This window comes from Ranitomeya imitator, chromosome 6 (genome assembly GCF_032444005.1).
Source record: "Ranitomeya imitator isolate aRanImi1 chromosome 6, aRanImi1.pri, whole genome shotgun sequence".
Taxonomy (NCBI): domain Eukaryota; kingdom Metazoa; phylum Chordata; class Amphibia; order Anura; family Dendrobatidae; genus Ranitomeya; species Ranitomeya imitator.
Genome location: NC_091287.1, coordinates 400,908,679 through 400,924,665, shown reverse-complemented (window position 1 = coordinate 400,924,665; position 15,987 = coordinate 400,908,679). Strand labels below are relative to the sequence as shown.

The following is a 15,987-nucleotide window of genomic DNA, read 5'->3' as shown; positions in this document are numbered from 1 at the left end:
GGACACAGGTACAGTTCTTGTTAAGGCCAGAAGTGGCAGGCCAAGAAAAACATCAGAATGGCAGAGAAGAAGAATGGTGAGATCAGTCAAGGACAATCCTCAGAGCACCTCCAGAGAGCTGCAGCATCAACTTGCTGCAGATGGTGTCACTGTGCATCGGTCAACTATACAACGCACTTTGCACAAGGAGAAGCTGTATGGGAGAGTGATGCGAAATAAGCAGTTTCTGCAAGCACGCCACAAACAGAGTCGGCTGAGGTATGCAAAAGCACATTTGGAGAAGCCAATTTCTTTTTGGAAGAAGGTCCTGTGGACTGATGAAACCAAGATTGAGTTGTTTGGTCATACAAAAAGGTGTTATGCATGGCGGCCAAAAAACACAGCATTCCAAGAAAAACACTTGCTACCCACAGTAAAATTTGGTGGAGGTTCCATCATGCTTTGGGGCTGTGTGGCCAATGTCAGCACCGGGAATCTTGTTAAAGTTGAGGGACGCATGGATTCCTCTCAGTATCAGCAGATTCTTGATAATAATGTTCATGAATCAGTGACAAAGTTGAAGTTACGCAGGGGATGGATCTTTCAGCAAGACAATGATCCAAAACACCGCTCCAAATCTACTCAAGCATTCATGCAGAGGAACAATTACACTGTTCTGGAATGGCCATCCCAGTCCTGAATATCATTGAACATCTGTGGGATCATTTGAAGAGGGCTGTCCATGCTCGGCGACCATCAAACTTAACTGAACTGGAATTATTTTGTAAAGAGGAATGGTCAAAAATACCTTCATCCAGGATCCAGGAACTCATTAAAAGCTACAGGAAGCGACTAGAGGCTGTTATTTTTGCAAAAGGAGGATCTACTAAATATTAATGTCACTTTTCTGGTGGGGTGCCCATACTTATGAACCTGTCAAATTTTGTTTGAATGTAGATTGCACATTTTCTGTTAGTACAATAAACCTCATTTCAAGGCAGAAACATTACTGTGTCCAACAGTTATTAGATATATGAAACTGAAATAGCTGTTGCAAAAAAAACAAAACAATTTTTATAAAACATTAAGCTTAAGATTAATAGGGGTGCCCAAACTTTTTCATATAACTGTATCATCCTCCCACCATATTATCCACATACATACTTATCAAGGTGTGTGTATTTTGGGGAACAAAAAGCATTTTCTGCAGTTCATTTTATTTTTAAAAAAAAGTGTTGTAGTTCTTGCTTTTACAAGCTCTTGTTTCAAATTGTGCCAAAATAATATAAAGCTTCTTAGTGAACACAATAAGATAAAGCTGGAAGAGCACTCTGCAATGTGCAGACAGATTCCATTTGAATATCTGAGATGCAATACCATTTATTGACACATCTGTGTATTCTACAGCTGATTATTCTATGCTACGTACTGCTGTATATACATATTTCTCACTAGGCACCAAGGTTTAGCATGTGCTGTAATATATCCAATTGCCTCCATAGCACAATCACATTCTCCAGCTCTGCGCAGAGCTCAACACTCAACAGGCTTGGTTTCCAAAAATGCTGATATCATTTCCCCAAGATTTTATACAAATGGTTAATAGATCCATAGAAGACACACCTTGCATAATGGGCCTTCAAATCTCTGAAGATTTTTAATTAAAAACTGTAAGTAAAAAAAAAAAAAAAATAGATTAAATATGTGCATAGCATTTGCTCACAGTGTTAGGTAGGTCATTATGACAAAAGTTTTTACCTTTCCAGTTTTGCTTTGCAGTACTTGCTTGATTTCTATACGTTGGGCAAGATCTATTGGTCTTTGGTCTAAAAAAAAAAAAAAAAATGATATACGAGTAAAGAGTTAAATCGATAACAAAAAGAAAAAGAAACACAAATCAATTCCAGTAAGGGACTGCATCTGAGATATAGACCAAGGAAGATTTCGGGTCTGTTCAGAACTAATTTTACACTACATTTACTCTATACATAAGCAATTTATCTCAACATACAGTACCAGTCAAACGTTTAGACATATCTTCATGCAATGGTTTTCCTTGTTCTTATTGGAAAAAAATAAATAGATTTAGATTCAGACTGAAGGCAGCAAAGGGACAAGGGGTACACAAAAAACTGTAACACCCCAGACTGCGTGTCAAACCTTAGATTCCTCATTCCTTGACTCCGATGACCACTTTGCACCCCTTTGGCATCATCTCAAACAACATTATCAGTGGGAAAGCCATTCCAGGTGACTAAAAATCTTGAAGGCGTTTCCAAAGATGCAGAGCATTTGTTGGTTGCTTTGCCTTCGCTCTGCCAAACAGTCAATTGGGTTGAGGCTGGGCGATTGTGAAGGACATGACATCTGATGCAGAACTCCATCCCTTTCCTTCTTGGTCACATAGCCCCCCTACATATCCTGGAATTGTGCTCTGGGCCATTGCTCAGTTGTAACACAAATAATAATCCCACTAAGTGAAAACCAAATGGGATGGCAAGTCATTGCAGAATGCTGTGGTAGACATACTAGGCAAGTGCGCCTTGAATTTGAAATAAATCACCAATAGCGTCACCAGCAAAGCACCCCCACACCATCACACCTGCCACTCCATACTTCACAGTGGGCAACATGAATGTAGAAACCATCCACCCACCTTTTCTGCATCTTAAACATGTCGATTGGCACTAAAAACCTCACGTCGACTCAAACAGCACAGATTTCCAATTATCTAATGTCCAGTCAGTCCTTGTGTTGCTTGGCCAAAACAAGTCACCACTCCTTGTTTGCGGTCCTATGTAGTGGCTTCTTTGCAGATATTCAACCATAAAGAGCTGCTTGTTGCAGTCTCCTCTGGAGAGTTTAGATGTTTGTTACTTGATGTATGTGAATTATCCCCAAGAGAGATTATCTGCTGCTCTGACAATTTGCAGGTTCTGAAGTTGGTAACGCAAAACATATCCTCTGCAGCTGAGGTAACTCTTGGTCTTTCTTTTGTGGAGCACACCTCATGAAAGCCAGTTTGATTATTGATTATGATGGTGACTGATGATTTTCATGACTGTTGTTCGAGAATCCTTCAAGGTTCTAGCAATTTTCTAGACTGACTGACCTTTATGACAAAGTAATTGACTGTTAATGCTCTTTATTTAGCTGAGTGGTTCTTCTGAAGGCTGGGGATATTAAAAAAAAAAAATGAACTCTTGAGGCATACAGGCTCATTGGAAGACATTTCAGGTGATTACCTGATGTTTGAGAAAATGACAAGGGGGTTTAAAGCCGTGATCAAAGTAAGAGAGGGGTACACGGCAGGGTTATAAAGCCATTTGACTTCTGGAGCACAATTTTGGATTAAATAGATTGCAGACACCACATCACATTTGCAGAGTCCCAGAGGTGGCAAAACAGCAGAAACTTTCAGAAGTGACCCAATTTTTGGAAACTACAACCGTCAAGGAATTCATCTAATCAAGTAGTGGACATTATGAAATCAAAAGTGATTCGTGGAAATTTCTAACAGTGTACAAGTTTTAAAATTTTGTTTTTTCTACTAATATTTAGCCCCAAATTTTTCATTTTACAGGGTGTAACAGGACAAACTGGACCTTGGAATTTGTTACATTTTCTCTTAATCTCACAAATTCCCAAAATGTGGCCAAAAAGTATTGTTTGGGCGCACTGCAAAACTTACAAGAGACAGAGTGCCATTTTTTAGTGCACTTTTGCTGGAATGGTTTCTGGGTGCCATGTCACATTAGCAGAACCCCCTGAGGTGCTATTGCAGCACAACCCCCCTCCCCCAAAGAGACCCCAGTTACAAACTACAGTGTAGAGAGAATATGCCAACACCACCGGTGTTTCACAGAATTTTAGGCAGTTGGCCAGTGAAAAAAAAAATTAAATTACCTTTTTACCACTAATGTTTTCAACACAGATTTTTCGATTTCATGAGGTGTAATAGATGAATATGGAAGCTAAAGTTAGAAAGTTACTTGCAAATACCCTATACGTGGTAGTAGAATGCAGTTTGGGGACAAAGGCAGCGCAGATTTGCCTGGAATTATGGGCACCATTTGTAAAGCCCCTTTGTGAAAGAACGGAAACATCCCCCAATGTGACCCCATAGTAAACATAACATCGCTCGTGGAATTCACTTACAGTTCTCATGACTATTTTGACACCACAGCTATTTCCCAAAATAAGCACAAGTTTGTGTTGCAGAGTGAGAGTTACAAATATGCAAGTTTAGTGCCCAAACCTTGTGCCCAACCAGTAATTCTAGAGACATAAACCCCAAAAATGTAATTATTAAGTGGGCACGTCATGCTACAGCAATGCCATACATGTAGAGGAGAACTGTGGTCTAGGCACACTGTGGGGCCCATGTAATTACGTAAAAAAGAGGGCGATCCCCCTTCGTTTCATAACCTTTTTACTGCCACAATTGCGGTTTAGAGGGGATTAACCAACTAGGTATGGTGATGGCACAGGCTTTGGCGGTTACAGCAGAAGCTCGGCTTTTTGCCAGTGATTATAATCAACATGACAGAACTTTCACATTGTTAATTGTCGCACAAGGATTAAAAGGTGTTCTCGCAGAAAAACAGCCCCTTTTCATAAAGTCAATAGCGATAAACCATTTTCCCTCAAAAGGATGTCAAACCCCGTAAAACATGGGTAGGTTGGATCCACCATAGCGTGAACTGTGTTTTTGCAGTTACTCTCCTCTTTGGGGTTTTTCTCAAACCAATGTATGCCATATGGAGACCGTTTATTTTAGTGCGACAACAACTTTAATACTCCTTCAAAAGAATTACAATATAGGTGCTTACAAGAATGAAATGATTACATACATCTCCGAATGTTGCACACAGTTCTCTCTTCAGGATATGTGCCTCAATGACAATCATAAAAGACCAAATTAATTATAAAAGCGTAAACCTCATCAAGAAGTAGCACTCCAACATATGGACTTCTGCCAGTTCTACAAGACTTACCATTTATATTCTTGATGTTTACATCTGCGCCACTTTTTAGAAGTCTGGCGACACACTGCTTCATCCCTCTATATGCAGCACAGTGCAGAGGCGTGTTACCCATCTGGTCGGTGCAGTTAATGTTAGGTGGCTTAGCTCTGGTTAGCTAGAGAAAGAAGCAACCACATTTCAGACGCATACACATTCATCTATAGTCAACCAAGCTCAGGTCCCTAGTAGACCTTGGTCATGGGTCAGTCCATCTACAAAACTGTATCAAGACTACTGATGGAGTCGTAACCTTCAAATAGGCAGTTGGAGTCCAAAATACATACAATACTGTATTTAACACTATTGGGGCCAACAAATAAATTAAATTAATGCCACCAAAAATTAAGTCAAGTAGTATCAAAAGTTTCATATATTGAACACTGACTCAAAGGTTTGAAGGCAAAGTAATATTGCTTTTAACTCCTTATCTATTTAGTCCCATAATCTAAGCTATTTTCTAATATTCTTGCTTTAAAAATTCCCTATTATTCTCTACCTACACTAACTGCCATTGTATTTTTTTTCTATTTCCGGTCAGATGAAGATTTGTTTCAGTATCAGTGCATGAAGCGTCATCAGGGGGCAGAGACTGCAGTGATTGCCGCAGCCTCCTCCCTTAAACAAAAAGTCAGTGATACTGGCACAGCCCCTGAAACATCTTCCCTGGCCACAGTGCTGTCCCTACTGCGTCCCCTCTATGCACACCACTGCCATTTTTTGTTTTATGGTTGAAAAATGCCGCTTGCTGATGACATGATCCTTTAATGTTGCATTTTGGAAGAATGAAGGAACAGAATCATCTCTCTGGTGCCCTAGAAATTATTGGTCTCCGAATTTGCTGGTAACTCGGTAGGAAGTTGTCCCAAGGAAGCACAGAGCCTGTGGAGTGGTGCAAAGGGAACTACTAATATGGACAGTGTGCACAGCACAGCGTTGTCCCTACTCCAAATCTACGCTGTCTCCCCTGTGCACAGCATCTGTTCTTGTTCCCTTATGAACAGTAATAAGCCGGCAGCAGAGCGGTGTCACTATGCCCAACGTGGAGGAGACTAGGGGGGAGACAGCGCAGAGACTGAACTGTACCCGGGAGGGGGGGGGGGGGGGTTGATTGACAGTGCAGAGACTGAACTGTGCCCAGGGGGGGGAAGGTGGGGGGGTGTGTGGCAGCGCAAAGACTGAACTGTGCCCGGGGGGAGAGAGCGCAGAGACCGAACTGTGCCCGGGAGGGGGGAGGGGGGGGGGGACAGTGCAGAGACTGAACTGTGCCCGGGATGGGGGGGGAGACAGTGCAGGGACTGTACTGTGCCTGGGAGGGGGGGGGGGGTGTGGCAGCGCAAAGACTGAACTGTGCCCGGGGGGAGAGAGCGCAGAGACTGAACTGTGCCCGGGGAGAGAGAGAGCGCAGAGACTGAACTGTGCCCGGGGGGAGAGAGCAGAGGCAGCAAAGATTCAAAAATGATGCTTTATCTCACGGAGGGGACAGGGGCTGCGGAAGTCACTGCAGCCTCCGCCTCTGATGACGCTTCGCTCAAGTATCCCACAATGCACAGGTGATACGCAAATGAATCATCACCAGACTGGAAATAGAAATTAAAACATGCACGCACTAGCTGTCATGACCGTTACGAGAAAGTCAAATTTTTAAAGCAAATATTTTAGAAAATAGGGAGTAGGCAGCAAAATTAATTTGTCTTCAGACCACCCTTTTAAGTTAAAGGCTTGGTCTGTGCAGAGACTCAATTCATTTTTTTCACATGTTCAGATGGTAGCCTCCAATGGAGATGCTGAACCATGGTTAAATCCTAATGTATCTCCATAAAAGTAACTAAGTGCACAAATCAAATATATTGGCAGCTTGTGATCACAAACTTATTGGGTGTTTTTAAAAGTTTACTTCCAAGATAGCCCATGGCAACAAAAGACTTCAAAATAACCAGTCATTACATGTAATTTTATTCATGTTGCATTAGTTGATACTAGTCAATAATTAGTACAGCAAAACCTGATCAATAGTAAAAAAAAAAAAAAAAAGAAAAGAAGAAAAGAAAGTATAAGCCACAGAGGTAGTAAGAACCGTTATGTGGTCTGACTACACAACTTACTAGTGCAGATAATTTTGCAAGGTTTCCTTCTCTAGCAGCTCCTAGAAGTATTTCTTCCAGTTTTCTTTCCTGTGTTCGTTGTACAGCTGATGAGATACACAATGAGATACAAAGGCTCATGAGACATAATAAAACTAAGGAAGTATTTTTAATAGGCATAACACTGCTGTCTCCCAAGGACACATTCACACTAACTGATATGGTGCATTTTTTTTTTTATGGTGTACAACGTGGTGCTCAGTATTTAGTGGTTTGGTTGTTCGTTTTTTATAGATATGGAGAAAAGCAATAAAAACAAATAGGGCAAGTTGCAGTTAAAACAAAGACTGCAGTGAGACATGAAAAAATCCAAGCAAATAAAATAAAGCTGCAGTAAAAAAAAAAAAAAAAAAAACACAAAAAAATATATATTTATCTCTATTCACTAACATGACTATATGTTGCAATATATTTCACTGTTTAAAAAATGCAGCGAGAAAAAGAAAATGCAAATATACACTTTGTGTGAACAATTAATAAAGCTTGCTTACAGATAAGTGACACTTGTTAAAATATTGAAAGACGAGAAGACTATCTAGGTAGTTGCTGCGTTTGTGCCAATTACATACCGTAAGTATTTGGCCTGCAGCCTCAAGAAAATCTGCTAATTAGGCCTCATTCAGACGGTCTGATTGATGGCAAATATGTCACACTGATGACAATGTTTCATTAGTGATTTCCTCCCATGCAGAAAAAAAAAGTTGAAGTTTGCAAAGCTTGTCCTTCCCATTGCAAAGTTAGAAATGGACAGAACATGTGTGCTGTCTATAGTTTTCATGGGCCCAAAAAACAACAATTGATTTTGATCAGTATCTTGAATCAAAACCGGAAAAGTGTCAGGAATTTCATTGTTGAACATATATGAACAGCACCAAGGTCTGCAATGGGCGCGTGTTCTACCCATGAAAAACAGACTTCATCATATTTCAGAGTGCCTTGAAAATTATGTGCCACCTTGTGGAGAATGAAGATAATACATTAAAACAATGACCACAGAATTGATCAAATATATACAAAAGAGCCCTACATACGCTACTTGGGTACCAATTTAATCCATTATCCTTTCAACATTTGTACGTTTTTCTACACACGGGTGCTTGCTTTGAAACGGCTCCATTGCCACAGCGGTGTCGGAAGGGGCCTCAGATGCTCAATACTGTTGCGGGATAAGTTTCTAATGTTTGTGATATTTTCTGTGGATATGCAATCTATGCCTGGGAAGGAAATACCTCTTCAAGACTAATCGTGGCAGGTCAGACTTGTTTTCTAACTTCCCATAATAGCATACTCTTTCGGTTAACTACATACATGTCCAAATTTAGGTTCTTGTTAGAGTCAAGCTGTCATCAGGATTTGCCCTGATAACATTAAAGAGGGATGCATCAGTCTCTTAGTGGCATTACTAATCATCCCATGATTATAGCGAAGTGTTGCAGTGTTTGTGTAAAAACACAGTATAAACCTGGCATGCGTCTTATTTTGAACTATCCCGAAATGCAGCCATTAATCTAGGAACAGTCTTTCCTAGCGTTCCAATGTTATGCGTACCGTAGGAGGAAAAGGAGATATTTTCTTCAGACGACAGAGGGAGACCCTAAAAGGGCTACCCACCAACAAGAAACCAGAGGGAGATCTCAGTTATTTAAATAGGGGGTAGGGTCCAAAGGAGAAGGTTAGGAGGGCGATTCCAGGGGAGAAAAGTCTGCATGCTAAATTACATTTTTTTAATTTTAGATAGGCTTCCATCGTCTAAAATTCAACAAAAAGGATTGCTAACCAACCCCTACTCTAGTGCCAGCGGCAAGCAGAAGATTTGCAGAAAATTATAGAGCAATTCAAATGGAAACATCAAGCCTCATTCAGAGGTTATGGATAGAACTCACACCCATTATAGTGTAAGGGGCTCAAAGGGTTTGTGTCATGGACAAAACTATATTTTAATCAATAGACCTTGGAATAATAATAAGTTCCACAATTGGATGTGTTTAAATAAAATGTTCCTGTGCCGAGATAATCTTATAAATGTGCTCCTGCTGTGTACTATGTAATGTCTGTGCAGGAACATGGTCTGATCAGCTCCTGGGCAGGGGAGGAAGCAAAAGAAAATTCAGATATTACAGCATGGGGTCACAACTGATTCTTTTTGTGAGTAAAACATGTCACTGCCTGCTTTTAAACAATATCTTACCTCAAAGAATTGGCTGTGATCCCAATGCTGTAATGTCTGTATAGTTAGTTTGCTTCCTTCCCTGACCAGTAGCTGTGGTTTATCTCACCTGTTCTTTCATGGTCGGACACCGCTATTACACTGGGTAACATTTATAAGATCTGAGCACAGGAACATTTTTTCTTTAAACATCCAATTGTGGGGCTTGTTTTTATTTCAGGTTCAGAGGACTAAAATACATTTTTGTTTGTGGCACAACCTCTAACACCTTGACGACCAGAGTTTTTTTCATTTTTCCTCACTTTCTTACCAAAGCCATAATTTTTTTAATTTTTCGGTCAATATGGCCATGTGAGGGCTTGTTTTTTGCGGGACAAATTGTCCTTTTGAATGACACCATTGGTTTTAACATATCGTGTACTGGAAAATGGGAAGAAATAAATAGCCAAGTGCGGTGAAATGTTCACTAAATGGTAAAACTGACCTGCCATTATGATTCTCCAGGTCATTATGAGCAGAGGTGTCAAACTACATTCCTCGAGGGCCTCAGACCATGCGTGTTTTCAAGATTTCCTTTGCATTGCACAAGGTGCTGGAATCATTCTGTGCAGGTGATAAAATTATCACCTGTGCAATACAAGGAAATCCTGAAAACATGACCTGTTTGCGGCCCTCGAGGAATGCAGTTTGACACCCCTGATTATGAGTTATTTTTTTTGCGCCGAATTTACATTTTTATTGATACTATTTTGGTGTAGATACGATCTTTTGATCGTCCGTTATTGCAATGTAGCTGCGACCAAAAAAATGTAATTGATGTTTTTTATTTTTTTCTCATTACGTCGTTTAGCGTTCGGGTTAATTTTTTTTTATATTGATAGGTAGGGTGATTCCGTACGCAGTGATACCAAATGTGTTTGATTTTTTTTTTATTTTGAATAGGGCGAAAGAGGGGTGATTTGAACTTATGTTTTTTTAATATTTCTATTGCCTAGGTATAGCAGAAATGCTCACTTGCTGTGGACGCTGATCACAGGGCTGAAGAATTCTGGCTGCCATGCCGACCCATCGGTGACCGGAGATCATTTGATGGGGTCACCGATGGGCGGGATTAGTGATGTGATTTCGGTAAGTCAGATGCTCTGCACCACCTCTGTGTGAACAGTGCCATAGACAGACCTTTTTTTGTGCATTAATATACCAAGCAACCATCCCTTCCATGGATTGGCAGGTCATGAGTGGTTGTCTCATCGGCTTTTTTTGCACCTGCTTTAACCCCTTCATGACCTTGGGATTTTTCGTTTTTCCGTGTTCGTTTTTCACTCCCCTCCTTCCCAGAGCCATAACTTTTTTATTTTTCCGTCAATTTGGCCATGTGAGGGCTTATTTTTTGCGGGACGAGTTGTACTTTTGAACGACATCATTGGTTTTAGCATGTCGTGTACTAGAAAACGGGAAAAAAATTCCACGTGCGGTGAAATTGCAAAAAAAGTGCAATCCCACACTTGTTTTTGGTTTGGCTTTTTTGCTAGGTTCACTAAATGCTAAAACTGACCTGCCATTATGATTCTCCAGGTCAGTACGAGTTCATAGACACCTAACATGACTAAGTTATTTTTTATCTAAGTGGTGAAAAAAAATTCCAAACTTTGCTAAAAAAAAAAAAAAAATTGCGTCATTTTCCGATACTCGTAGCGTCTCCATTTTTCATGATCTGGGGTCGGTTGAGGGCTTATTTTTTGCGTGCCGAGCTGGCATTTAATGATAGCATTTTGGTGCAGATACGTTCTTTTGATCGCCCGTTATTGCATTTTAATGCAATGTCGCGGCGACCTAAAAAACGTAATTCTGGCGTTTCGAATTTTTTTCTCGCTACGCCGTTTAGCGATCAGGTTAATGCTTTTTTTTAATTGATAGATCGGGCGATTCTGAGCGCGGCGATACCAAATATGTGTAGATTTGATTTTTTTTATTGATGTATTTTGATTGGGGCGAAAGGGGGGTGATTTAAACTTTTATATATTATTTTTTTTTTTTTTTTTTTACTTTTGCCATGCTTCAATAGCCTCCATGGGAGGCTAGAAGCAGGCACAGCACGATCGCCTCTGCTACATAGCAGCGATCTGCTGATCGCTGCTATGTAGCAGAAATGGAGGTGTGCTGTGAGCGCCGACCACAGGGTGGCGCTCACAGCCACCGGTCATCAGTAACCATAGAGGTCTCTAGGACCTCTATGGTTACCATCCTGACGCATCGCCGACCCCCGATCATGTGACAGGGGTCGGCGATGACGTCATTTCCGGCCGCCCGGCCGGAAGCGGTAGTTAAATGCCGCTGTCTGCGTTTGACAGCGGCATTTAACTAGTTAATAGGTGCGGGCAGATCACGATTCTGCCTGCACCTATTACGGGCACATGTCAGCTGTTCAAAACAGCTGACATGTCCCGGCTTTGATGCGGGCTCACCGCGGAGTCCTGCATCAAATCAGGGGATCTGACCTCGGACGTACTATCCCGTCCGAGGTCAGATAGGGGTTAAGTGGGTCCACTGCATCCTGTTAGTGCATTTGTCTGGAGGCCTGGGCAGGTAAACATCTCTGCTCTGCTTAAAAATTCTACAAAACATTGAGAAAAGTATAAGTCCTTTTTTGCTGCTTAGGAATACGGTAAGCATGGAGTTAAATGTTGCTGTCAGAAATTGACAACGGCAATTAACCAGCTGCGGGTGGGTGGATCGCGATTCCACCAGCGGCTGTTGCAGGCACATGTCAGCTGTATATATATCAGCTGACAAGTGCCCGGAAAAGTGAGCGTCTGAGCCCGCACCAAACAGTGGGAGTCCAACATCGGCGCACTATTACGCCCGATATCAGAAAGGGGTTGAGGTTTTTTTTGCTTTTTTTCTTCTATGGGGTGGACTGAGTGGTCTGCACCATAAACACTGAAATCTTCAATTTTGATCCTAGTCATGGACCAAAAGCGCAAATACAAGTTTATGGGTTTAAAGAGAAGAAAAATAATGGGCAGCACTCAGGTGCCATCCCTTGACACACACTCTGAAGCTCACCATTAGCATGAAACAAAAACTGAACAATACCTTCCAACATGGTTTTAATCTCTTTGTCTTGGGCCACATCGGCAGCGTTTTGACCCTCTCCATTTATCACAGTGGTGTCTGCATTGGACTCTAGCAACAACATCACTAGTTCCTGAAATTAATCAAGACATACACACATTGATACATTACATCTCATTTTGCCAAAATGAACACTTTAGTAAATAAGGGGTGCAATGATTCATGGTACTCACTAAAAATCTCTTTGAAGGAGCCTTCATTGAGGGACAGGTAACCATGGGTGTTTGCTGCTGTCACTAGTAGGATGACACTAGGCAAAAAAAGTTACCTTAGTTCCTCCTCAGCAGTATACACCCACCGACTGGCACAAAGCACAATTAATTAGTGAAAAAGCAGTAGGAAAAACAACAATTAACTATATACAGGCCCAATATAGTCACTGAGGTCCAACATAGGCCTAAAGCAAGGGTGGGTGCTGTGTCCCCAATGAAATCTCCAAGAAAGATTTTAAAGCGAGTACCAAAAATTCTTATCTTTATCGCTTCATTGGGGGACACAGGTAACCATGGGACATCCTGAAGCAATCATAAGGGAGCAAACAGACTACAGTGCTCAAATCAGGTCGGGAGACTGGCAACTGCTGCATGGAACACCTTTCTACCTAGGCCAGCATCAGCCGAGGCGTAGGTATGTACTCTGTAGAATCTTGCAAATGTATGAAGGGGTAACCAGGTAGTGGCCTTGCAAATCTGGGTTGCAGAAGCCTAGCGCAAATAGTCTGGGAGGCCCCCACAGCACAGGTGGAGTGAGCCCTCACTCCTGGAGGTGGTGTTCTATCCTTAAGTCGATAAGCCTCCAGTATAGCCGAGCTGATCCAGACTTGGAGACAGGTAGTCCCCTACGACAACCCTCAGGAATGAGAAATAAGACATACGAATGACTGAAAGATGCTGTCTTTGAAAGATAGAGACGTAAGGCTCCGAATAAGTCTAGCTTATGAAGAGACTTTTCCTGGGGATGGACCGGGAACGGAGATAAGGACAATATCCTATGGAACGGGAAAACCACCGTAGGAAGGAAAAAGTAACTGGTCATAGTTGTACCTTGTCCTGGTGGAGGACGAGGCAAGAACGGCAAGAGAAAACTGTTAACTTTGAAACCCCACTGATGGAAGTGACCAAAAAGGTTACTTTGGAGGAGAGAAGGGAAGACGCGATGTCCGGAATGGGTTTAAAAGGGTGCCTGAAGAATGTTCAAAACTTGATTAAGGTCCGACAGATCCACAGTGGGATGGTAGGGGGGCAATGAGCAATACCCTGAATGAAGGTCTTGGGCCTAGGGCGAGAGGCCAAATTCCATTGAAATAGAAATGAAAGTGCAGAGACCTGACCCTTGAGAGTACTAATGGACAAACCGGACTTTAAATCCGATTGTCAGAAAGCCAGGAAGAAGGAAGGGATAAAGACATGGGAGCTGTGTGAATTCAGGTGGAAGAGGGAACCCTGACAGAAAGTAGGTATGGTCAGTCTGGGCGTCTCCAGGGTACAACCATGAGAAGGTTGACTAACTCTGCATACCAGGCTCACTAGGATAACTGGACGTCTTTCCACCTTGATTTTCTTGACGAGTCTGGGAAAGGTACGGAAAATAAAACAGACCAAAGTACTGCCGTGTGCCGGCGCCCAGAAAGGTCAGACAGGCCCAGCGCCTGTCCACTGCAGTACTTTGCTCTGCCCTCAACATGACAGATAAGAACACCTGCGCAGGAGCGTGATGCCGAGCAGACTGTGTGGACTTTGCAGGGACTCGTCATCCACAGGAACCAAGAAGGAGGACGGCATCGCGAAAAGATGGGAGGCACCGGACCAAGAAGAGCAACACCCCTCGGACCGGACGCAAGTATAATAAAAGTTATTTTTCTTCTCTTACAGGTCAGGTTGGAGGCTTATATACAGCATTATAGAATGCTGTATATAAGTCCTGAAAGGCGGTGGCCATAACTCGTATCGGCCAAAACTGGTGACAGGTTCCCTTTAATATTGAGGGTCTGTTGGACCTCAGATGAGACTATCCTTGACTTTATATGTTTAGTCAGTATCCGGATTTGATTCTAACTCAGAAGCAAGACCGGACTCAGGATCGCCACAGGAGAGGAGGAATGGGATACCGAGGGCATCCTGGAAGATGTGGAAGGAGAAGAGGAAGACAAGGAGCTGGAATGTGTGCTGTTCTTGGATCTTATCCTGGATCAGTCAATGCTGATGTTGGTGGGTGGGTGCCCACGATTCGTCCTGAGAAACGATCTGGGCACTGGTAGTAGCTGAAAGGTTAGGTAAACGTTCAAGGACCTGTACCAGGGACTGGGATACCTCAATGAGGTCAGTTATTGAGAAATAGCAACAGTCCACCTGGGGTGAAAAGGAATGCTCTCATTTAGTGATGAGCAAGTATACTCGTTGCTCGAGATTTCCCGAGCATGCTCGGGGGGGTCTCCGAGAATTTGGAAGTGCTCTGAGATTTAGTTTTTGTTGACGCAGCTGCATGATTTACAGCTGCTAGCCAGCATAAGTACATGTGGGAGTTGCCTGGTTGCCAGGGAATCCCCACATGTAATAAAGCTGGCTAACAGATGTAAATCATTCAGCTGCGGCGATGAAGACAATCTCGAGTAACGAGTATACTCACTCATCACTACTCATCCCTGGCAGCGCCTTCTGTGATGCTTGCATGGTGGAAGGACTGCAATTCAGACAAAGCCGAGTCAGGATGTGTGGGTGGCTTCTTTTTACACAGGTGTAATGAGTGATCGTATATGAGGGTCTGTGCATATGTTGAAATCTGGGGCTGAGAGGGGCCTGCTGCGGAGGGCTAAGTCTAGGGAAAAAAGAAACAAAAACAGCATGGACGGAGCCTACCCGGCCCTGGAAGTGGAATCCCCGTTTGAGAAGGTATGTGCTCCTGTTGGTGGAGAAGGCAGGTCTGGCAGGAGTGACACTGAAGCTGCAATAGAGTGGGAGCAAAAAGGAAAGAAGGGGAGGGGATTAGAACAGGTGCACCGAATAGTCCACGCTGTGAGGAAAAGAACAAGAGCTCCCACAAGACGGAAAGGGCATGCAAACCCTTGATCACAGATTAGCTGGTGTGCACGAGGGGGGGCATGTACAGGGGAAATGGAGACTTAAGAGGTCGAGGAGTAAATTTTTGATCAGGACATTGGTGCGTATAAAAATGCGTTTTGGTAAGGAGATAGAAGCTGGAGCTTCCTATATTCCTGCAGATTATCTCCCACCACGAGGAATAACTGTAGAAAAAAAAGGGAGAAGGACAGTACCTGCCTGGACAAAGTCCCGAATGCATCTTCTCGATCGAGAGAACGGCATCAGGAGCCCCCAGGTGAGGAGGGGGTTACTGGAAGAAAAAAAAAAAAAGTACTTCTTCCTGCACAGTCGTGGTCAAGGAGGGCGCAGAAGACTGTCAACCCTGAGGAGCGAAAGGTTACATGGAGTGACCACAGTCTACATCCCAGCCCACTAAGAAAAGGGCTGGGGTGGGGGAATAGGCAAGGAACAGTCACCACACACCGCCCTGAGACACGCTT

The 15,987-nt window shown here is 42.7% G+C and overlaps 1 protein-coding gene across 2 annotated transcripts in view; it reads right to left on the bottom strand.

The window, feature by feature from the left end:
- Window positions 1–15,987, bottom strand: part of OSBPL1A (oxysterol binding protein like 1A) — a 237,663-nt gene that overhangs the window by 163,004 nt on the left and 58,672 nt on the right. For both annotated transcript variants that reach the window (XM_069731208.1, XM_069731209.1), the window contains 5 exons: window positions 12,411–12,522; window positions 7,109–7,194; window positions 4,977–5,121; window positions 1,738–1,805; window positions 1,603–1,647 (listed from right to left, as the gene is read on the bottom strand). In XM_069731208.1, the coding sequence (XP_069587309.1) occupies window positions 1,603–1,647; window positions 1,738–1,805; window positions 4,977–5,121; window positions 7,109–7,194; window positions 12,411–12,522 (456 nt within the window). The remainder of the gene's footprint in view (window positions 1–1,602; window positions 1,648–1,737; window positions 1,806–4,976; window positions 5,122–7,108; window positions 7,195–12,410; window positions 12,523–15,987) is intronic.